Source organism: Tursiops truncatus, chromosome 18, assembly GCF_011762595.2.
Source record: "Tursiops truncatus isolate mTurTru1 chromosome 18, mTurTru1.mat.Y, whole genome shotgun sequence".
Lineage (NCBI taxonomy): Eukaryota > Metazoa > Chordata > Mammalia > Artiodactyla > Delphinidae > Tursiops > Tursiops truncatus.
In genome coordinates, this window is record NC_047051.1 from 75859601 (window position 1) to 75881264 (window position 21664).

General features: G+C 54.4%; 2 protein-coding genes across 11 annotated transcripts in view; one reads left to right on the plus strand and one right to left on the minus strand.

Moving 5' to 3' along the window:
• Positions 1-529: 529 nt before the first annotated feature.
• NAXD (NAD(P)HX dehydratase) lies at positions 530-20205 on the plus strand. 7 transcript variants are annotated; one of them, XR_004523048.2, is made up of 11 exons: positions 645-778; positions 4026-4176; positions 6063-6108; positions 7004-7092; positions 10109-10217; positions 15619-15669; positions 15748-15852; positions 16652-16772; positions 17761-17881; positions 18385-18526; positions 18607-18735. XR_004523048.2 is itself a non-coding variant. In XM_073795407.1 (11 exons), exons 1-10 carry the CDS (start codon positions 679-681, stop codon positions 18806-18808), a joined length of 1095 nt encoding a protein of 364 aa, XP_073651508.1. In that variant the 5' UTR covers positions 645-678; the 3' UTR covers positions 18809-18845; positions 20067-20205. The 7 variants fall into 7 exon arrangements, 6 of the variants coding, with proteins under 6 accessions (XP_033699420.1, XP_033699423.1, XP_073651508.1 ...); XM_073795407.1 differs by lacking the exon at positions 18385-18526 and adding an exon at positions 20067-20205 and having other exon boundaries at positions 18607-18845; XM_033843532.2 differs by lacking the exon at positions 18385-18526 and having other exon boundaries at positions 559-651; positions 18607-20036.
• A 1261-nt stretch (positions 20206-21466) lies between these two features.
• Positions 21467-21664, minus strand: part of CARS2 (cysteinyl-tRNA synthetase 2, mitochondrial) — a 36210-nt gene continuing 36012 nt past the window's right edge. For all 4 annotated transcript variants that reach the window (XM_033843525.1, XM_033843524.2, XM_033843527.2 and 1 more), the window contains one exon: positions 21467-21614. In XM_033843525.1, coding sequence (XP_033699416.1) covers positions 21546-21614 — 69 coding nt within the window. In that variant the 3' untranslated portion in view covers positions 21467-21545. The remainder of the gene's footprint in view (positions 21615-21664) is intronic.

Consider the following 21664-nt stretch of genomic DNA (forward strand, 5'->3'; position numbering starts at 1 on the left):
TTGTTAAAACTCATAAAACTGTACACTTAAAATTAGTGAATTTAATTGTCATGTAAATTATACCTCAATGGAGAGAGAAAAAGCACCTACTGTGTGCCCAGTTCCAGGTGCTGAGCACACAGCACAGAACAAATAAAGTTTTTCCATTGGAGCTAACTTTCTAGTCAGGGTTAGACCTTTGAAAATGAATGAATGAATGAATGCACATGTCAAGTAGTGAAAAGTGCTATGAATTAAAATAAAGCAGGGCAAGGGTGCAGGATGGCGGGAGAGGGGGTGTGAATTCTCTTATACAGAATGGGCAAGAAAGGATTCGCACGGATAAGACGACAGTTGAGCCGAGACCTAAATTAGATGAAACCGACCGTCTCCGGCCACCTTTGACCGGCAGAGGCCAGTCCGAGGGCGGGGCGACTCCGGACCTCGGACCACTGGGAGTCGGCTGCCCGCTTCCGGCGGCGGCGCGGGGGCGGCCGGGAGCCCGGAAGTCCGTCGAGGGAGGGGAGTCCCGCGGCCGCGCGGGGGCCGCCGGGATACCGGAAGTCCGCCGAGGGCGGTGAGTCTCGCGGCCGCGCGGGGGCGGCCGGGATACCGGAAGTCCGCGGATGGCTGTGAGTTCCGGCTGCGGGGCCGTCAGGAGCTGCCTGGGAGGTAAGCGCGATACCGGCCTTCCCGGCCATGGCCACCCGGGTGGGGGCCGGGGCTGCGGTTGCCGGCGCCGCCGTTGTCGCGGTGCTCTCGGCCGCGCTCGTGCTCTACGGGCCGCCGCTGGACGCAGGTACTCGGCCGCGGGCTACTCGTCCGGGCGGGAGGCGCCGCCGTGGGGCCGGGGTCGCGCGGAGCCGCGGGTCCTGAGTCCACCTGGGGAGGGGTTAACCGAGGGACCCCGAGGACCCCGGCCAGGCCTTGGCTGCTGAATAGAGCGCACTGTGTAGAAAGAATGAGGCGTAAACGGGACAAGTGCGTCCGACTTGGAGCACCATTCCCTCCTGTATGGTTTTCTCCTCTTGCCCTGCGGATATTATTGTACCTAAGAGTTTTCAAACCGCTGGACAGCGTGTTGTATTATCTCACTTCTCCCAACAACGTGGAGAGGCTGCTGTTTGGTAAAGGAGGAGGTCCTGAGACAAGGTTCCCAGCCAGAAAGTAGCTGAAATGGTAAAACGCGCTTTGGCTGTAGTCCTCAGCAGCAGGCAGGACGGAGAGTAACTGTTAGGGGGGTTTGGCTGTTTGGTTTTGGGCACCGTAGTTTCAGGAGATTTGAGGAGCATTGAGGGGCCCCTCAACTTCTGCACTTCACTCAGTCACACCAGCCCAGGCGCTTCTGGGCACCAGTTTGTTCGGAGATACTTTATCTGTCGCAGTTGGTCTTAAATTCGTACACTCCGTGATTGGTTAGCAAGATTTCTCTCTGAGTCGCCTTGAGATTTCATTATTAGGCCGAACTGCGGAGCGTTTACCAAAAACTGGCTTCCCATCCCAGCTTTAGGGCATCTCAGTTAATTTAAAGATTGCTGTCACATGTTCCAAATTAGCTACGGTTCACGTTAAATTAAAGCAAGAAACATTGGTATTGCAAAGTTGTGAGTGGCAAGTAATTCTAGAAAACAGCCCAGAATAAAGAAATCTATTTAACTCTCTTCAGCCACACTTCTTTAAAGCAAACAAAACCAGACAGATATGACCTGTTGTAGATTCAGAATTGTATGAAGACAAATTACTTACTAGGATAAATTTCAAGTTGCCTCTTGCCAAGGCCTTTTTATCCTTAAGAACTTTGATGTTTGTATTTCAATATTTCTGTGGATAAGTCCAAATGGTGCATGTCAGTAAGCCAGCTGAAACTTGATTCTCTGTGGAGTATAGGGAAGTTGAACTGACCTTCCTTTGGCCCTCTCACTAACAGGTGTTGATCTCAGGTGAGTGTTACAAAACCCTAATGAGCAGGGGGGATTGTGCTTTGCAGTCATATAATTGCAGTTAAAAAGTGAAAACGCTGTACTTCTCAACAGTGATGTTTTTTACCCATCCCAGATTGGTTTCAGAAGGCATTTGAGAAGGATTTGACTTGTCTTTTGGTTGGTGGCGTGATTATTTGATTAAAAAAAAAATTCTTCTGCCTGAAAATGGCAGCATTTTGGTAAAATGGTGTCTTCTGCCCTGGCTTATCCGTTCGTAACCATAGCATCTTCACAGGTCTGTCTCTGAGCCTCAGTTTCCTTGTCTGTAAAAGAAGGATAAACTGGCTCCCAATGAGGAGAGTGAGGCAAGATGCCGTTAATTCATCAGGCATTTATTGAGTGGCTTATTCTGTGCCAGACTCTGTTCCAGGTGGTTGAGGGTGGGAGGCCAGCCCTTAAGTCACAGGTGGGGGCTATGCCTCCTTCTGTGGAGGCAGAAGGTGCAGGGGTGGTCTTGGGATGCTCCGTGTGTGGCCGGCTGCTTAAAGTGATGGCAGCTAATAAACCCAAAACATTGTAAGGGACTCAGAACGATCCGTGAGTGACTGGTGAGTTTGGATTCTGTCTTTACAATTTCCAGACTTTAAAAAGCGCCTGTATTTATTGTTCTGGGGCATTTGGAGGAGAGACCATTCTCCGATATCCTCACATTGACCAGTCACCTTATGCCAGGTGTGTTCAAGTTTGACACAGATGCATGGCAAGCACCACGGTAAGCGCACAGACAGCTCGTCAGTGGTCAGCAGGGCCGTCCTGAAATCCGCCTGTAACAGCTGCGGTTCCTGTCCTGCAGCTGGCCAGGGAGCCTAGGCAAGAGTGTCTCAGGGCCGCTGTGCACGGTGGCGAAGAGAGTGCGTGGCTGGGAGTCTGGGGTGCGGGAGGTTGGGGCCGGGGGCGGGGAGTGAGAGCTGATTGCTCTGTTAGGTCAGCGCCTCTGTGGCCCGGCACTGCGTCAGGTTGGCCCGGGGCAGAGGTGTCGGGGGCTGGGCTGATGGTTGAGCAAGCCTTGTGCCTTTTCACGGCCAAAGGGTTAGGGTTACGGCGATTCTGTTTGGAGTTTTAATCCTGTGTTGATTTGGAAGAAGGTAGGACATCTTGGGTCTAAGCATCCATCTGATATATTGGCTAAGGAGGCGTTTACATCTGCTTATTAAGGAAAATTACGTGAGTAACGTCGTTGAGTGAAAAGTAAAATTGTAAGAGTGATAGACGATAAAGCTGTTTTACCGTATGTGTGGAGCTGAGCCAGCCTCTGTCCTTCACTTGGACTTGGGAGCCACGTCTGGTTTTCCTCTGCTGCTGAGATAATGGGAAGATAAAAATATCGGATGCCTTTTTTGTGAAAATGTTGTTCGTATCAGCAAAGATCCTTTAATTCTAGAGAAAATGCATGCTTTATTATCTATTCATACGTTGGGCTCTATAGAACACAGGATTTCTCTCACAGCTGAGCTGTTTTTAATAATATGGGAAAACATGCAACACAGGAAGTTTTTCAAGAAAGGCCAATTAAAATTAGCTATTTATAGACAATTCAATGATCAAACTATTTTAAAATGCCACTTTGAACCCAGTGTAAGATGTGTTCCTTATTTAGAATGCCATTTCCAGGTTATTTGATTATCTAATTGAGTGTTGGAACCACGACTGGAAAATGAATTGGGAATAACATGAACCACCTGTCTGGCTTGAATAGACCGTGGAAAGTAGCAAAGGGGAGAAGAGACCTAATAAACTTGAAGGAAGATTACGATGAAATATGTGTAGTTCATTAAGTAACAGTGCGTTAAAAAAAACTTTCTGAAAGCTTAAGTAGACTTCCAAGACATCTGATGCATTCGAAGTAAATCTGGTCCATGCGACGGTATTAGTAGTGTTGTGTTGTTACTTCTGAACAGCATTTGCTTATAGAAATGAAATGATGAAACCATTGGATAAAAATCTACAGCATTCATAGTAAGCCAGCTTTAGGAAGTGTTTTGATTAATGGGGTATTTTGTTCAAGTCTGTTTTTGATGTATGCTGGTAGACACTTACCTTTCTGAACATTTTCCTGTTTTTCAGTTTTAAATCGAGCATTTCCACTGCATACAGCACGCTCAGTGACGGACATGGAGGCTGCTTTGCAGCTGGTGAGGAATGTGGTACCTCCTCTGGCCGCCTGGAAGCACAAAGGGCAAGCTGGGAGGATAGGCGTGGTGGGAGGCTGCCCAGAGTAAGTTGCGCGGACGCAGCGTCCTTCTCTGGCTGTCGCCTACCTGTCGTCCCTCCGTCCGTCCATTTGGACCCCAGGGGTCATTTCCGAGTTTCTTCTGATATTCCGGCAGTAGTTTTCAGTGATGAACGTTTGATTGAGTAGCAGAGAAAGCATGGGGCGCCGATTGGGTGAGGCTGCTGCTTCTTACTTTGTGCTCTGTACTGACGGTGTTCGTTACTGTGAGCCTTGGTTACTTTGTAGTCAAGGTAGAGACACTCAGCATCTGCTTGCTTTCCTTTCTCAATTTAAAGATATTCCTGCAAGTTCCTTATGAAATTTGACAGATCCTAGCTTTTTTCCGAGGCCTTTTTTCTCTTCTAGTTTTATATATTATGCTGCTGTGTCGACACGTAAAGATTTGTAATTTGTCCTTGCTTGTGATACCTGCTGCCTTTGACTTAAATTAGACCTTGGTTACCATTCAGTTTCTGCTTCCTTTCTGTTTGCACTGATATGCTCTTTGCCTAGCCTTGTATTTTCAACAGTTTAGCATGTAGTTGGCTGTACTTATTAAAATAACGTGTAGCTAGATTGTGTTTCTTTACCCAACGTGACAGTGACTGCTCTAAGTGAGGGGGATGTATTTCTTTTGTTAGCGAGGCTTGTATTCACACTGTGGGGTGAGTGTGTATGTCCGCTGTCCTGTCCTTTGGCATTTCGGGCGAATTCGTGGCTCTGCCTGGGGAGACTGTCACACGTGCAGCGTGCCCTGAGCGCGTTTCCCTGTTCGGGTTAGCAAAGCTCTTCACCCCTGGGATTGACGTAACAGTTACCGTCACTCATCTGATGTCAGGTTCACGGATTTTCCTCACTGTGCTTGAAGTGCCCTTAAGCACAGTTACAGGCGATTCCGAGCAAGCGGATGGAAGCAGGAGAGAGGCGTGCGAGTCTCTTCTCGTTTGTCCCCATGTCCGAGGTGACCGCTGCCTCTGCTCACCGTTGCTCTTGGCGGTGGGTCCTGCTCCTTGGGGCGCCAGCCAGTCCAGGGGCTCCGGCCTGTGGTCACCTCGAGCACACTGTCTTTCTCTGCAGTGCCTTTGGGAAACTCTCCCTGTCTTCTCAGACCTCCAGGTTTTGTTTTGTTTTGCTTTGTTTTTTCCCCTAACAAACATCCCTACCATCCTTGCTAATAGAACCCCAGTCTTGTTCGGTTGGTGTTGCATTTTCTCTTACTTGTGTCTGTGTGCATTCCTGATAAATGAAGTGCTTTCTGTGTCTATATTAGTCTAGAGAGGTGTTGTCTTTATAATATTAAGTCCTCTCATCAAGTGTACATCTCTTCTGTTCTTTAATAGGTTTTTAAAATGTCCCCACAGAGTTATCATGTGTTTTATAAGGTTAATTCCTAGATGCTTTATGATTTTTGCTGGCATGGTAGATGCTATCATATATTCTAATCAGTTATTCCTGGTGTAGAAAATAACCATTTTATTCCGGTTGATGTAAATCTTGCCGAACCATTGTACACTAGGAGATTCATTTTTTAACAGCTTTATTGAGGTCTGGTTGGTATACGGCAAGCTGCAAATGTTATAAATGTACAATTCGATAAGTTTGACCTCTGTACAGCCCCCTGAAGCCATCTGTCAAGGCTTCAGTTTGCACATAAGCATTTCAGAGAGACCTTGGAGCACCTGGCCAGGACCTGCCTCTCCTGACATGGTTCAGAGCCTCATAGGAAAGATTGGCTTTCCTGGGACTGATCCGTGTTAATAAGCCTTTTCCCGAGCTTCTACAGGGGGTTGGGCCGTGCCCGGGTGCTGCGTGTCTGTGTAATTTACTGATAAGCCTGGTGTGCTTGCCTCATTCTCAGAAGTTTTTGACTGTAAATGTCTTCTTTTTAGGTACACTGGAGCCCCCTATTTTGCAGCAATCTCAGCTCTCAAAGTGGTATGTTTGTTCATAGCTTCTTTTTCAGGATTTTTCTAGTAAAGAGTTGGATTATTTAAATATGACTGAAGCAAATGTTTTCTGAATATTCTCTCCATATTCAGAGAAATCTGAATAGCATTTTGGGTAATCGTGGTAAGAGACGTACCTTTTTTTTTTTTTTTTTTTTTTTTTTTTTTTTTTTTTGCGGTACGCAGGCCTCTCACCGCTGCGGCCTCTCCTGTTGCGGAGCACAGGCTCCGGATGTGCAGGCTCAGCGGCCATGGCTCACGGGCCCAGCCGCTCCACGGCATGTGGGATCTTCCCGGATCGGGGCACGAACCCGTGTCCCCTGCATCGGCAGGTGGACTCCCAACCACTGCGCCACCAGGGAAGCCCAAGAGAGACGTACCTTTAAATCTACCCTGACCTCTTGTGCAGCCACAAAGTAACTTGGATTGGGACTCATTTTCTTTTAAACTAAACTTTTTTTAGAACTGTACTTCACCACAGTGATCCAGGCTGCCTTTTCAGTCCTAGCATAAGCAGTGGACCTCTTTTAACCTTGGCAGTTGTCACGGCAGCGTTTTGATCAAGTCCTGGAGGCCCAGTGGCATAGGGACTGTGACATGGGCTGTGCTTCTGCGGACCTCATCGTGATGCCACCTGAGCCGGCGGGGCCACCTGCCTCTTTGGCGGCAGCAGAAGTCCGCCTCTCTTTCCAGGCCTTTCTTAGGTTTTGCCGCCAGCCGGAGGCCTCTCAGCCGCCTCCTGGCTGTGGGTTACCTGCGGCAGTGGGTGCTTTTCTTTTGGGACAGTGCTGCGGAATTCGCACGGTTGTACCAGAGCCACCAGTGCTCTTGAGTGTCTGTCGGGCGAATCCCGCGTTAAGCCGGCCTCCTGTGCCCCTCCTCAGGGCGCGGACTTGTCCCACGTGTTCACCACCCAGGATGCCGCGCCTGTGATCAAGTCGTACAGCCCGGAGCTGATCGTTCACCCGGTTCTGTGAGTAGTGGGGCCCCGGCGGGCGCGGGGCTTGTAGCCACTCTCCCGGGTCACAGGGTCTCTGCGCCTTCGTGGAGCCGCTGTGCAGTAGCCGCGGTGCAGGGAGGGGGCAGGTGGGAGGGTGCTGTCAGAAGAAGCGAGGGAACGATAATGAACCCGCGTCTGTAGTCAGAATAAGACAGTGTGCAGGAGACCTGGGCACCAGGGCTGCCCGGGCTGGCCCCTGTGGCCCGTCGGCAATGGCCGGAGGGTCCTAGGCCCAGGAGGGGCCGTGGGCCTGCCTGTGACAGAGTCTCACGTGGCAGCAGTAATGACCGTTCGATCGTTCAGCAAGCGCTTACTGGACTCTGTCCTGGGTTCCGCGGGGACAGCATCTGACTGGGCAGCCCAAGACCTGCTCCCGTGCAGCTTCCTCTCCAGGGCAGCCTGTGCCCTGGAACTTTCTGCAACGGGGAAGCTTTTCTCTCGGTGCTGTGCGAGACTGTGGCTGCTGAGAGCTTGAAACGCAGCCAGTGGGACTCGGGAGCTGAGTTTTTACTTTGATTTTAATTACATGTAAAAGCCCGCGTGGTCAGCGTCTACTGGGCCATGTACACAGCTTTGGAGGACAAGTGAGGTAACAGCTTGTCAGGCGGTGCTGAGGACCGCAGGGAGGACGGGGCGGGGAGTGCTGGGCGCGCGCGTGTGTGTGTGTGTGTGGCGGGTGCTCCTAGGGTCGCTGTGGGCAGTGGCGCAGGGCGTGGCATCCGGTGAAGGCGCAGACACGGGGGCTGGTGGGGAGCGGGCGTGGGAGCTCATGCTGCAGGCCTGCTGGGGACACTTAGTCTGGGGTGCTTGGGAGGGGCTGGGTGACCAGAGAGGTTCAGGGCCACGCTTTGCTGGTTGTGGGGGTCATAGTAAGGGTTCTGGCCCTTGGGGCCCAGGGCGGAAGCAGGGGTCCCACTGGGAGACTGTGATAAGCCCCTGGGGTTACTTGCATGCTGGGCTAGAGACAGGAGCAGGTCAGAGCCTGGCCACAGCAGGGGAGTGCAGCCCCGCCCTCCCGCAGGTGGGCCGTGAGACCGGCAGGAGCGTGGGGAAGCCACCAGGGTGTGGGCTGAGCAGGTTGTCATCTCCATGGCCTGCTGATGTGCCGGCAGCCGTGGGGTGGGCAGGGGAGCCTAGATCTGGGAGTTGTCAGCGCGTGGGCTGGTTTAAACCAGGAGGCGAAGCTGTGTGTGGGTCGGGAGGGCCCGGCGCGCTGGCGGCTGGGAGCAGACTGGAGGGGCCTGGAGGGCGTCCTGGGGCCGAGTGGAGAGCTTTGCGGATGGTCCTGGAAGAGCCCGTGCCTGGAGCCAGACACGAGGCCTCGGCTCCCAGTGTGGGGTCCCCAGTGCGGGGTCGCCAGCAGCCCGAGCGGGGCTGCTGGGGGGCGCGGCAGGCTGTCTGGTAGCCTGAGAGTGGCGGCCGGGCCTCAGAGTAGCGCGCAGGCATCAGGTCTGGGCCTAAGGAGGGCTCCTGATATTGCGGGGGGTCGGGGCGCCGCCGGGCACACGCCTCCCTGCAGGCCTGAGGTGGGGACGTCTGCACCACAGGTAGGAGTGCACGTGCACTGCATCTGTGCGCCTGTGTGATGGAACCAGACTGGCACAGGTCATTTTGAAATGAGTCATCGTGTCTTATTTTAACGTGTTTTACGTACTTTTTCCCCCGTGAGTCTTAATTTTAAAAAAAGAAAAAGAAAAAAAGTGCAGTATGATCATGACTATATACCCTGCATTATTGACTCTCTTTCTGATGGGAAGGAAGTTCCATTTGCCTCAGCTTTGGTGAGACCCAGATCCTCTGCCTACATTTGCGGAGTTCACAGAAACATGTGGACCACTCGAGTAAACTGCTGGGGTCCCTCCCGGGGCCTGGGAAGGGGCCCAGCAAGTGAGAGGCTCCGTGCTTGAGTTTCATCCCCAAGAGTATGCTGCCCTCACATCACGCCATACATCATGCTCTTTGTCGTTTCCTGTAAAACAGCACTTTCTCACCGTGTTTCCTGCCCCTGCTGCTCCCTCCTTCTCTTGTCTGCTTGTCCCCAGAGTGGGTGGCTTCCCCTGCGAGCCTCCTAAGTGGAGGTGGCTTTTCCTTTGTTCCCCCAGCCATTGGGTCTGGAGGTGGGACGTGCGTCCTCCCGGACCATCACCTCTCGTTCCAAAACCTCCAGCTCCTTTGAAACTCCACCCACTGACCCAGTGCCCCTCCTCCCTGCAGCCGCCTCCGATCCCCATCAGTCCTTGGGTATTAGTGTCTCTCTCACCATTGCTCCCGGGACTGTTGCTAATGTGTGTGTAGGGAACGGCTTTACTGGGATAGGATTCACTGTAAAATCCACTGACTTTAATTGTACAGTGGTTTGTGGTATGCTTGCCAGGTTGTTACGTCACAGATAATCTTAGGACGCTCCCACCACTCCAGGACGGAAGCCCCTCCCCATCGCCACCCCAGCCTGAGGCGACCTCTCATCTGCTTGGTTTCCGAACATTTGCCTTTTCTGAACATTTCTTAGGCGTGGAATCAGACATTTGTGAGGTCTTGTGTCTGCCGCCTTTTACTTAGCATCCTGTTTTCGAGAGGTGTCCACATTGTAGCACGTGTCAGTGCTCTGTTGCTCTTTAACAAACAAAAACAAAACCCAGAAGTCCCCCCCGCCCAACCCCGCCAGCTGCTGGCAACCGGCAGTCTCTTCTCTATGGGTGAGTTTGGTGTTGTGTTTTTGCGGTGTTTTTGTTTTGTTTGTTTGCTTTAAAGGTCCCACATATAAGAGAGAGCATACGCTATTTGTGTTTCTTGGGCTCATTTCACTTAGCAGAATGCTTTCAGGGGCATCTGAATGTTGAAAGCTAGACAACTATGGTGGGGTCCTGGCTGGGGTCCTGGAACAAGAAAAGGACATTGGGGGAAAATCTGGAAAAATCTGTAGTTTCATTAATAAAGTAAACAAAAGATGAAAATTTCAAGCTCTTTTGCCCTTCTTTTCCTTTGTTAGTGACAGCCCCAGTGCCGTCCAAGATGTGGAAAAGTGGTTGCCCCGACTGCACGCCCTGGTCGTAGGGCCTGGCTTAGGCAGAGACGACGTTCTTCTGGAAAACGTCAAGGTAACGTGTAGAATTATTAACCACGCCTATTCCCACAGGCTCGGCCCTTAGATCGGGGGAGTCTGACGGAATTGCATTTTCCGTTGTTTGTTGCTCTGTGTGCGTCTTGGAGGAGGAGTTGAGACCGATAGAACGTGGTCTGGGGAATAGAGGAGACACTAGGCATAAAGGTAGGGATGTGCTTAAACCAGAGCAGGGCACCGCTGAACGGCGCCCTCTTTCGCTCCCGGGGCTCTGGTCTCAGGCTGTGGCCGAGGAAGTCTCCATGGGGCCCGACGTGACCAGCCCAGCATCCGGGCTGAGCGGGGTTAGCAGTGGCCGGGCGTGCGCTCAGGCTCGCGGTCACCTCCCCGCGACCCCTTCCTGCTGGGGACCCCTGGCAGCCTGCTCCTGGTGCCCGCTGTAAGGGCGCAGTGCCCCCCGGGGCCGGCCGAGGGCCACGCTTTGTGCAGCGCTCTGCGCGGTGCCCGGCTGGGCCCAGTGGGAGTCTGTCACAGCGAGCCAGTGGGAGAGGGTGCTGCTGGTGACCTCACCGTTGCTGTAAGCTGTGCACTTAGAGAGAAACGTGAAAGGTGTTCTGGTGCTTCTAGCTTTGTGTCGTCAGCGGGTCCTCTTGAAAGCCCTTGTTAGTTTAATTTCTTAACCTGGTGCTCCTCTGACCACCTGAGGTCCTCATTGGTCTAGAAATCCCTGGGCCTTGGACCCCACGGGCCAGTTGTTCTGCTGCCTTTGCACTCTCTTCTGTCCCCTGCCGTCCTTTTCAGCTAAAGCCAGCGTAGCCGGCGCTGGGTGATGGGGGAGTGGGCAGGAGACCCTAGTTCACCCTCGTGGGTACACGTGCATTCGTTTACTTTTTCGTTGATCATTTATGCTCTTCCTTACTACTGAAACTTTATGCCTGCTTTAATCTAAGAAGATGAAACTAATTTTTTAGCCTCAAAAAGTTGAAATAGAAATAAATGCTATCCTGGATCAGGGGAAATAGCTCGGTTGGCACACCAACCCCACATTCTGTGTGTTCCCGCTGCCCAGGTCCTCCGACACTGCCCTGGTGTCACTCTCCGAGGGGACACATCTCAGGGACCTGCTGAGCTCTCCCTGCCCTCGTTGGGGCCCTTCTCAGTGCCCCCAGACCACCTGCCCCAGCTCCAGCCCTGGGAGGTGTCGGCCACATGCCTCGAGGGGGTAGTGGTCATGGTGGCCCTGATTGCCACTTGCTTCAGCAGCTGGAGGGGCTCCTGGCTCAGCTTCTGCTTTTTGAGTTAAGCTGCACAGAAGCTCAAGGGAAAGAAGGTGTAGGGCGCTGTGATGTTGGTTGGACTTTCAGCAATCTGTGGGTAAAGAACATTTTAAAAGGCAGATGTGTGTTTGCTTTACCAGAATTGAGTGAGAACGTGAATTTTAAGGGTCCCTTCCACGGAAAATCTTTCCAGCCTTTGGGGTTAAAGTTGGGGCTGGAAATTTCACTTTCTTCAAGCCCATGAATGATCACTGAGGAGAAACAGTGGCCATGACATGTGACTGGGGATGGAGTGGAGCAGGAATGTGTTTTCAACTTTAGTGTCGATAGTTGGTCCGTTTATTATTGCCTGTTTCAAACGGTTTGGTTAAAACATATGTACCCTCTGTAGGACGAGGTGCTAAGTGAAGTGGGCAGCAGCACAAACGCTGCGCGATCTCACTTCTGTGTCGAGTCAGAATAGGTGAGCTCGGAGAAGCAGAGAGGAGAAGGGTGGCTGCCGGGCGCGGGGCGTCAGGGCAGTGGGGAGAGGTTACGTTCTCCCCCGGGGAGGTGATGGCTGTGTGGGTTAGCTGGACTGGTGATTATTTCACTATACTTCTGCACAGGCTCACCTTGGAGGTACTGGGGGTTCGGTTCCGGACCACTGCAATAAAGCGAGTTCTCGTCATAAGGCCGGTCACGTGAATTTTTTGGTTTCCCAGTGGAGATAAAGTTACGTTTGTGTTATACTGTAGTCTATTACGTGTGCAATAGCATTATGTCTAAAAAACAGTGTAGGTGCTTTAATTTACAAGTACTTTGTCACTGCAAAGCGCTGACCGCCATCTGCGCCTCCAGTGAGACATCGCTGTATTGCTGGTGGAGGCCCTGGCCTCCACGCTGGCGTCTGCTGAAGGCTGGGGTGGCTGTGGCAGTAACCTTTGCCGCACTCATGGACGAATTTAAAGTGTACAATTCAGTGGCTTCTGGTATATTTACGGAGTTTGCAGCCATCACCACAGTCCGCTTGAGGACGTTTTCCTCCCCACACCCGTCAGCACTTGCCCCCCGTTCCTCCCAGCCTCCACCCCGGTGAGCACTAACCTACTCTCTGTCTCCGTGGACTGGCCTGTTCTGGACCTTCGTAGGAACAGCATCCTACGCTGTGTGGTGTCTGTCATTTCAGGGCTCACCCTGCTGTGGCAGGTTGTTGGCGCTTCACGCCTTCCGTTGCCGTGTGATGGGCCGTGGTATGGAGAGACCGCGTTCTTAAACTCCATTCGTCAGCTGATGGACATTTGGGTTGTTTACGCTTCCTGGCTGTTACACATAGTGCTGCTGTGAGCACTCATTTCCAAGGTCTTTTGTGGATTTATGGTTTTATTTCTGTGGGGTATATACCTAGACTGGAGAAGCTGGATCATACGACACCTCCGTTTGGTGTCTTATCTAAGAGTTTTTGCCTGATGCAATATTTACTCCTATGTTTTCTCTTAAGAGCTTTATTCTTTTAGCTCTGTGGTCCCTTTTGAGTTAAGTTTTGTGTATGGTGTTAAGGAAGGGGTTCAGTCCAGTTTTATATCCAGTTGTCCCAGTACTTCTTCGGGCGAGTGAATTCTCTGGGCATCCTTGTTGGAAGTCAGTTGACATCAGTGTGAGGGTTGATTTCTGGGCTCTCCTTTCTGTGCCATCGATTGTACAGCTGTCCTCGTGCCAGTAACCACATTACCTTGAGTATTGTATCTGTGCAGTAAGTTCTGAAATCGCGAAGTGTGGGTCCTCCAAGTTTCTTCTTTCCAGCGCTGTTTTGGCTATTCTGGGTCCCGTGAGTTTGCATGAGTTTTAGGCTCAGCTTGTCAGTTGCAGAATGGACAGCTGGGATTTGGGTAGGGGTCACCTTGAATCTCTAGGTCAATTTGGGGATCACTGCTGTCTTAACAATATTGAGTCTTCCAGTTCATAAGCTGGTTTTGAGCCAGAGTTTGTGGCTGTAGGATCTGGACGGACCCGCCTAGTGTCTGGGCTCTTTGTCAGCGTGTTGTTTTCCTGGATGGATGGATGTGTCTTGGAGGCTTTTCCTGGCAGGATATGCAGATGTTCATTATTTTTTATAGCCTCATCATAATATGCTGTAATGTATTTAACTAGTTCATTTCAGCTGTTTACAGCATTTTTTTCTATTAGTGATGCCTTGAACATTTCTGTATATCTATTTGTTTCTTTTGGGTGTTTTCTTTAGGATAAATTTGTAGAAGTTCCATTGCTGAATCAAAGAGTATCTGTGGAAGGTGGAGATACTGAATAACATCCTCTGAACTGAGAAGGAACTTTTAAGACTGAAAAACGAAGCAGGCACCTGAGTGAAGTGCAGTTCTGAAGTTTACGTGGGGACTGACATACAGGCAGGATCAGGTGGAAGATGACCCAGGTGTCCCTAGCTGCACGGAAGGGGTCCAAGGGGATTTCTGAAGAAAGAATCTGACCCCCAAGTGAGACGCATGTCTACACTGATGGGAACTGGACTTTATTTCTCCGCCCCCGCCCCGGGGGGGGGTCTCTGCAGAGGCACTCCTCCAGTTTTCATATCAGAGAAAGATGGTCAAGTCGATAGGGAACTTGTCCGGCTTGGGCGCATTCCTGGCGAGTGGGCTACAGCTCAGTCACTCACGCGGGAGGGGAAGGGGCAGGGCTGCGGGCCTGAGATGGAGCACACTGAGTGGGGTCAGTGTGGTCCAGCCACACAGTGCGAAACTGAAACGTTTTTGAGAGATGCTCCCGGATTTCTCCAGAAGCTTGTAGCAGTTTGCTCTCCAGCAAGGGCTGCCCTTCCCAGGATGTGCTCTGGGGAGCTGCCACTCCTCACTCCCCCTCCTCGTGTGTAGAAAGCTCCCTGTTCCACGTTAGCCCTCCTGACCTGTGTGTGGCTGGCTCCTGCGTTTGCCCGTTCTTCCTTTAGGGCAGGTTGCTGTCCGGATGTGTGTGTGTGCGCAGGGCTTGCTGCCTCGGCACGGCACGTGCTGGTGGCGCTGACCCTCCAGATGCCGTGACCGTGACAGCGTCAAGTGCACAGGCCCTCTGAGCCATGGAAGCAAGACCAGCCCTCCGTTCTCTGCGTCAGGAGGCCGAGTGTCACACTGTGCGATGTTACTAATGTGCTCTCCGTGGTGTCGGCTCACGTTTCCCGGGTCTGAACGTTCACTGGGCCGCTGTCTTTGTAAGAGCTCTGGGAGGAAAGTACAGAGACTCAGAAAATCTGAATTGGTTCTAACAGTAATGCCCGACTCGGGGCAAGCAGACAGAGCATTTCCACTGTTTAAGGAGGGAGCCCTCCGTGGGCCCTGTACCCTGACCCTCCACCGAAGGGGCTTTTGGGCACACTCCCAGCACTCAGACCGGCATCGGCAGGTGCGACAGGCCGTCGGGCAGGGCAGCCGTGCTGGGTGAGGTTGCACTCCTCACTGCTACTTCACGGACGTGGGCTTATCTCCCAGTGTTTTAAATTATCCCTGCTTGTCATGTATCTCATTCGTTCTCTTCTAATAGAGTTTTCTGTTACGTAGTATCTATCGGGTAGGAGTCCTCTTCTCGTGCTGTGGCCGTAAATGCCCTTGTCATGAGATACTGGTGCATGATAATCAGCAGTCATGTTGATCAGACACACGTATAATTTTCAAGCAAAAAACCTCAAACTTGTAGTATAGCATTCTCAGAGAGAAGTGATGCGCTGTTCATTACTACGGTCATTCATTTGAAAGCACGTGAAGTGTTACTTATGAGAAATAGATAAAAACTAAGGAGTTGGGGAATTCCCGAGACTTCAGGCCTCTCGGCTCCAAATCCTGAGGGCTAGTATCTGTTGGAAATTTGGAGGTGCCGGCCCAGGGTTGTCCGTCGTGGGCTGGCCTGGGACCCAGCACTGCGTGGCGGTTCCCGTGGGCTCCTGTCTTCAGAGCTCCCGGGGCCCGGCCTTACAGAGTCTCTCTTCTACAGCTCCTGTGTTCAGAGCTCCCGGGGCCCAGCCTTACAGAGTCTCTTCTGCTTATTTATGCATTTGCTTTCTTGTTTCCTGCCTGTTGGTTGATGGCCTGAGGTTGAAGTCCGTCAGGAACTGCTCGGCTTCTTGTACCCTCTCTGAGAGGTGACGGGCTTGTTGCTCAGCCTGGCTTCCTTTCCTCGCAGGGCATTTTAGAAGCGTCCAGGACCAGGGGCATCCCCATCGTCATTGACGCGGTGAGTGTGGCCTCCTCTCCCGTCCCCTCCTCCCAGGGGACCCCTCGGCCTCGCGGTGACGTGAGTCCTCGTCTGCAGGACGGGCTGTGGCTGGTCGCTCAGCAGCCGGCCCTCATCCAAGGCTACCAGAAGGTGGTTCTCACCCCCAACCACGTGGAGTTCAGCAGACTCGCCGAGGCTGTGGTGAGTCAGCCGACGTCCCGGGCAGGGGTGAGGGGCTCATCCTGCGGTGCACCTGAGGGGACAGACGTGCAGAGGTGGGTGGACACGTGCGCTCCTGGGTGCGTGCTATGATGGGGCATCTTCCAGTTAGCGTGTCTTCGGATGAAAGGTGGCCTCTGGGGTCAGCCCGCCCTCCTGCCACCATGCACCCTGGGCGGATCGTTCCATCCCTGCCCCTGCCTCTGTAAAGTGTGGAGCATGATGGAATCTGCGTCATAGGGTTTGTGAGGACGAAATAAAATAATACAGCTGACCCTTGAACAGCGGGGGTTAGGGGCGCTGAAGGCTGCGCGCTGTCAAAATTCCGAGTGTGATTCACGGTCGGCCCTCCGGGTACGCAGTTCCCCGTGTCCTTGGTCCCACGTCCGTGGATTCAGCCAGCCTCGGATTGTGTAGGGCTGTGGTATGTACTATGGGAAACATCCACATGTAAGTGGGACCTCGTGGTTCACACCAGTGTTGTTCGAGGGTCAGCTGTGTATGTAAGCCCAGCGTCCTCACGTATTAGTGCCGTAAATGTTTGCTCGTTATTACTCGAAGTCGCATCCCTCGCAAACCTTTACAATCCGGGCCATGGGCCAGTAGTCCTGACTCTGGGTCTCCCTCCCGCTGGTGGACGGAAACGTCTCTGCACGTGGGGCCCGAGCTTGGCCGTCGGCAGGTGCCCGGCGGGCCCTTCCCCGCATGAGGCGGGGTCAGGGTGGATGGGCTCTTCCCGTGTCTGATGACAGCTGTGTCTGTGTGTTGTCCTCCGTCGTAGCTGGGAGACCCCCTGGATGGCAGGGACCGCTACAGATCTGTGCAGAGACTCAGCCAGGCCCTGGGCAACGTCACCGTGGTCCAGAAAGGGGAGCAGGACGTGATCTCTGATGGCGGGCAGGGTGAGTGGCTGAGGGCTTCACGCTGCGTGTCGGCCGGCCACGCTGGGCACCAGCCCCAGGAGGACCTCCTGTTCACACACGGTCACACACGGGCACACGTGCACACTTACCCCCCAGAGAAGGGACTCCCTGGTGAGCGTGTCAACCACAGCTTCTGGAAAGGCCATTTTTGTCTTGTTTCTCGCTGTTTTGCAAAGGGACGTGGCAGTGATGCATGCTGGTCCTGGTCGACACCAAGTACAGGGTGCAGTTCTGTCCGTGCTGTGCAAGGAGAGCCCCGAGCAGAGGCTCTGGGCAGCGGGCGACCCTGCAGGCCCGTTGCCACCTCACCTGAGGCACAGATGCAGTTGCTTGAGTCTTTCACTGCTTCCTGTTGTTTTATAAAAACGCCCGGAAAACGAGACACCCGAGGAGCTGCCGGTGGGGCGGGAGCCCCTGGGCCCCGAGCGTGGCTGCAGAGCCCAGCAGGCCTGCCCGCGTCCGCACCAGGGTTCGGTGTGTGACGCCTCTGCTCCCTGCAGACGAGTCCTCCTGTTGCTGAAGTCTGCCCCGGGGGCAGGAGCCCACCAGGCGTTGATGAGGGAGCTGTACACACGGAACCGGTGCCCAGGAAGCAGTGTGCATGCTCACACACCGTCACACACACACGCTCGCTGTCACGCGCTGGACAGGAGACGCAGAGAGCCTCCTCTGCGTGGCCCTGAAGCCCGCGAGTCAGACGCTGGAAGGTGCTCTAGACTCTAACAGAGAGAGCGTAGCAGCTGGTTAAGACGTTTCCCCAAGAGATAGAAACTTCCCGGCACGGCACAGACGAAGTCCCGGCAGGGCCGCTGCGGGCGCCCTGGGCCGGGGGCACCGTCCCCACCCTGTCCCCACAGACCCCTCGGTGCTGGTTGGGGGAGCTGGGCCTCCGCCTGCCGTGTCAGGACGGGGGTGGGGGCAAGGTGACGGAGCACGGCCCCTCTCACACGGCCCCCTCACCCCGCAGCGCTCACGTGCAGCCGGGAGGGCAGCGGCCGCAGGTGTGGCGGGCAGGGGGACCTCCTGTCGGGCTCCCTGGGCGTCCTGGCGCACTGGGCCCTCCTGGCTGGCCCCGAGAAGACCAATGGGTGAGTCAAGTCTTTGTTCCTCCCGTGCTGTTTCAGCATGTTTAATAAGTGGCTGCTTGGAACATACCGCTGAGGGGCCGGTGTCTCATGGAAGAAGAGCTCCCAGGGCAGGGGTTGGTCCCAGGACGCTCGCCCGGGGGCTCTGGTGTCCCTGCTGGGGTCGGGGGTGCTGCTCGGGGGTCTGCGGCGCATGCTCTGCGGGACCGGGGCCTCGGGGGACACGCAGGCAGGGGCAGAGCGTGTGCCGGGAGATGACTGTCCACGGGGTACAGCGCCCTGAGCGGTGGGGTCTGCCGTCGCCGGCAGAGGGTGGGCCCGGGCAGCCCACCCCTCAGGGCCCTCGGCCTCTCGCTGTGCCCATCCTGGCGACCCTGACGGTGCCGGGCTGCGGGGTCCCAGCACACCTGGCCCGGGGGGCCTGCGGGGTGTGTGCGCGCAGGCGGGTGTGTAACGGGTCCAGGAACATAGCAAGCAGCTCGTCCCCAGGCTCCGGTGTCTTCCAGGGCCTAGAACAGCACCGAGCACTTACCCTGTGACTGAGTGCCGGTCTGGCTTGCAGCCGGGACGTGGATGCATCCTAACCTTTCTCCAGGCGGACGGGCATTTCTAATAGGCCCAGCGGCACGTTAGACTGAACTTGCCAGAGTGGGTCCCCGGGCGACCACAGGAGGGACAGGGAGGGCCTTCGGTGGCCACGACGCCCCACTAACGCCGCTGCCCCGCAGGTCCAGCCCGCTCCTCGTGGCTGCCTTTGGTGCCTGCGCGCTCACCAGGCAGTGTGCCCGCCAAGCCTTCCAGAAGCACGGCCGCGCCACCACCACCACGGACATGATCAGGGAGCTCGGGCCTGCGTTCAGCAGACTCTTCGAAACCTCAGCTGGTGCAGACGGAGGAGGGGTGGCCCCGACAGGGGAGCTGCATTTGTGACGGGACCCGCCTCCGGTCCATCCGAGTCCGCTGGGAGGTGTGTGAGTCTGTGCCGTGCGGGTTGACGTAGACAGTGTCAGGGCTTGGAACGTAGCACTTTCTGGCTCAGCTGCTGTGTGCTTGGAGGTGTTATGATAGGAAACAGTATTCCTGAACTTTTTTCAGCTTCTGGGCAATATCAGAAAAGAATGAAGAGAATCATATGACGGTGAGACCGTCCGTCACCAGCTCAGCTGAGGTCGTGGGCTTTTGCTGTGCGATTCTTCTGTTTGCAGGAAGTTCCCCTCCTCCGGCAGTCCTCTCGGGGGGATCCCATCGCTCGTTTTCAAATGTCTACATGAGTGATGTTTTCTTTTTTAAACTGAGGTCCTCGAAGGGATGTGGCATTCATTTTTTAGCTCATTTTTGCTTCTTTTTGAACCGTGATTCGGTTGGACACATCTGGGCAGAAATATTAAGCATTGCTTGTTTTCGTCAGTTGGTTGAAATATTTCAGAATAATGAGAAATCTGAAACCCTTTTGGAGGCAGCTGGGAAGATCACAGAAGGGAAGCGAATGGGACCCTGACCCCCGAGTGCACAGGTAGGGCCTCTGGGCCCCTGGCCTGTGCACCAGTCGGGTGCTGGCTGACAGGCCCCAGCGCGGCACATGGGAGTGGGAGGGACGCCTGGGGCTCCGGGGTCGGGCGGGAGATGGCACGCAGGTGGGGGGCACCAACACTGCCTTCATGCCTGCTCACGGAGCAGGACGGCGGGTCCCTCTGCTTCGAGAGTGGGTGTGGCTTCAGGAACGTTCTGAAGAAGTTCTCTCTGAAACTGTAGTGAGTTGTCCCATCTGCATCAGGTCAGCTTGGGCGCGGCTGTCTGTGTGGGCAGTTCTCTTCGTGGCCCGAGAGCTGGCTGTCTCCCGTCACATCTCTGCTGGGCTGGTTACAGCACGTGTGCTTGAGTGTACTCTCAGGCGTCGGTGCCGCCTTCTGTGGGGCGGGGCCTGGCCTGTCCGTCTGTCCTTCCCCAGGGACTCCTGCTCTGCGGTCAGAAACCTCCCCGCAGAAAGGTCCCACTTCCTCTAAATAGTCGTGGACTTTCAAGATTTCCTTTAAAATGTTTACCATTGTTATTTCATATCTAACTGTAGAAGAGTTTAAGTGTCACGGACATTTTTTCCTTTGGGGAATTACGCCTAAATCATGGTCTCTTATTAAAAAGCAGATCTGGTTTACTTCAAGGGAGAGTTTTGTATTTTTTTCTTAAACAGCCAGAATCCACCTCTCAACTTAATCCTGAGGACATTCTCAGATACTAGGAAGATGAAAACACGTAAGCCCGTCTGTCTAATGGTGTGGTTTTCACCACTGCCTACCAGTACCGTTAAAACGAAGTACTAAGCCCGCAACGTAGCTGTTTCTTTCCATAGAAGACAAGATTAGCCGACACGGGAACTGCTGTGTTTCTGCCTTGAATCCCTTTGCTTGAGAAAGCACCATTCAGGGCCCGTGCTTCTGAACGAGGTGAGCAGTTGCTCCTTGTCCTTTGCAAACCCAGGCGCTCTCTAGCTCCAGCTGAGGACACTGCGCCAGGACACCAGCACCGAAGCACATCTGGCGGCCAGCTCAGCCTCCGGCCGGACAGCCTGCCCCCAGTACTGAGCGGCCCTGCTTGCCTGTCCCATGTCAGGGGCCTGCCCGCCCTCTGGGATCCTGACTCCACTGCTCACGGGTTGGGTCCCTTGTAGCAGGTCAGCTTCTGAACGGGCTTCCTCATCTGTAGAACAGGAACCCCCTGCCTTTCAGGGTCATGAAGGTCAGGGACGAAGTTAAGGCGGCTGCCGGACCAGCCAGGCCGTCCGCGCGGCGCCTGACGGGTGCTGGCCTGCTGCCCGGGGCCGCGCCCACAGGATCAGTGCCAGCCCCACAGCAGTGGACATGGGGCAGCCTGGCTGAGAGCTGGGGGAAGCGGCGAGAGGGTCACCCCGCTTCCTGCTGGCTGGCTGAACAGCTGTAGCTCCCTGCCTGCGACAGAAAGGAGATGGAGCGTGAGGCTGCCGGCAAGCTCGGTCCCAGGTCGCCCGCCTCGTGCCTGCCTGTCACACCTGTGCCCTCACCCGTGTCACCCAGACTCAAGCACAGCCCTGGCCCCGTGGTGTCTGCTCAGAGGCAGCAGAGGACGGTACCCCAAGAACCAACTGTTTAAGGAAGAGGTCAAACAGAACAGAGGAGAAACAGAGCCTATCACTCAGAGGAAACGGGCTGGACGCTTGCAGGGGTTTCCTCTGTTGGCGCTTTCTGTGGTTAACACGTTACTTTGTAACCAGGAAAATAAATGTAAAACCGTATGTGCACGCCCAGCCCAGCACTGCCCAGCACGTGGGGCACAGGCCGCTTCTGCTTGAGACCAGGTGACCCCGGGGAAGGGGTCCCTCCTGCCCTTCCCATGACGTCTTCCGGGACCCCGTGTAGGGCCGACATTCTGGTCTCGCAGTTTCAGGGCCGTCCCACGATGTCAGGCCCCGGGCTCAGGAGCCAGAGACCACGGTGTGGGCTGATGTGACTTTACTGAACTGCGTCTGTGGCCGTCGCAACCCATTCTCCAGCACATCTACGAGCACCCGTGGGGCGGTGACAGTTTGGTTTAAGGTTAACTGAGCAGCCACACAGAAACTTTAACATCAAGCTTTTATCATGATTTGAAGCAGCACAGAACCGCCCGAGAGCCGTGGCCTCCGCATCCCGTGGCCTCAGCTCCCTGGTTTGGGGTCTTCTGTCCTCGGGTCCAGCAGCTCCCACGTGGACACACCGCCCCGGTCCTGGAGAAGGAGACGGGCCAGGTGAGAGGGCGCGGGGCAGGGGCAGAGCC

What these genes read in the sequence shown, in the direction of transcription:
- NAXD (XM_033843528.2), top strand. Translation starts at nt 679, where the DNA reads ATGGCCACCCGGGTGGGGGCCGGGGCTGCGGTTGCCGGCGCCGCCGTT. An exon ending in CAATCTCAGCTCTCAAAGTG is followed by an intron (nt 6,109 to 7,003) that starts GTATGTTTGTTC and finishes GCCCCTCCTCAG; the next exon opens with GGCGCGGACTTGTCCCACGT. An exon ending in CTGATCGTTCACCCGGTTCT is followed by an intron (nt 7,093 to 7,654) that starts GTGAGTAGTGGG and finishes TACATGTAAAAG; the next exon opens with CCCGCGTGGTCAGCGTCTAC.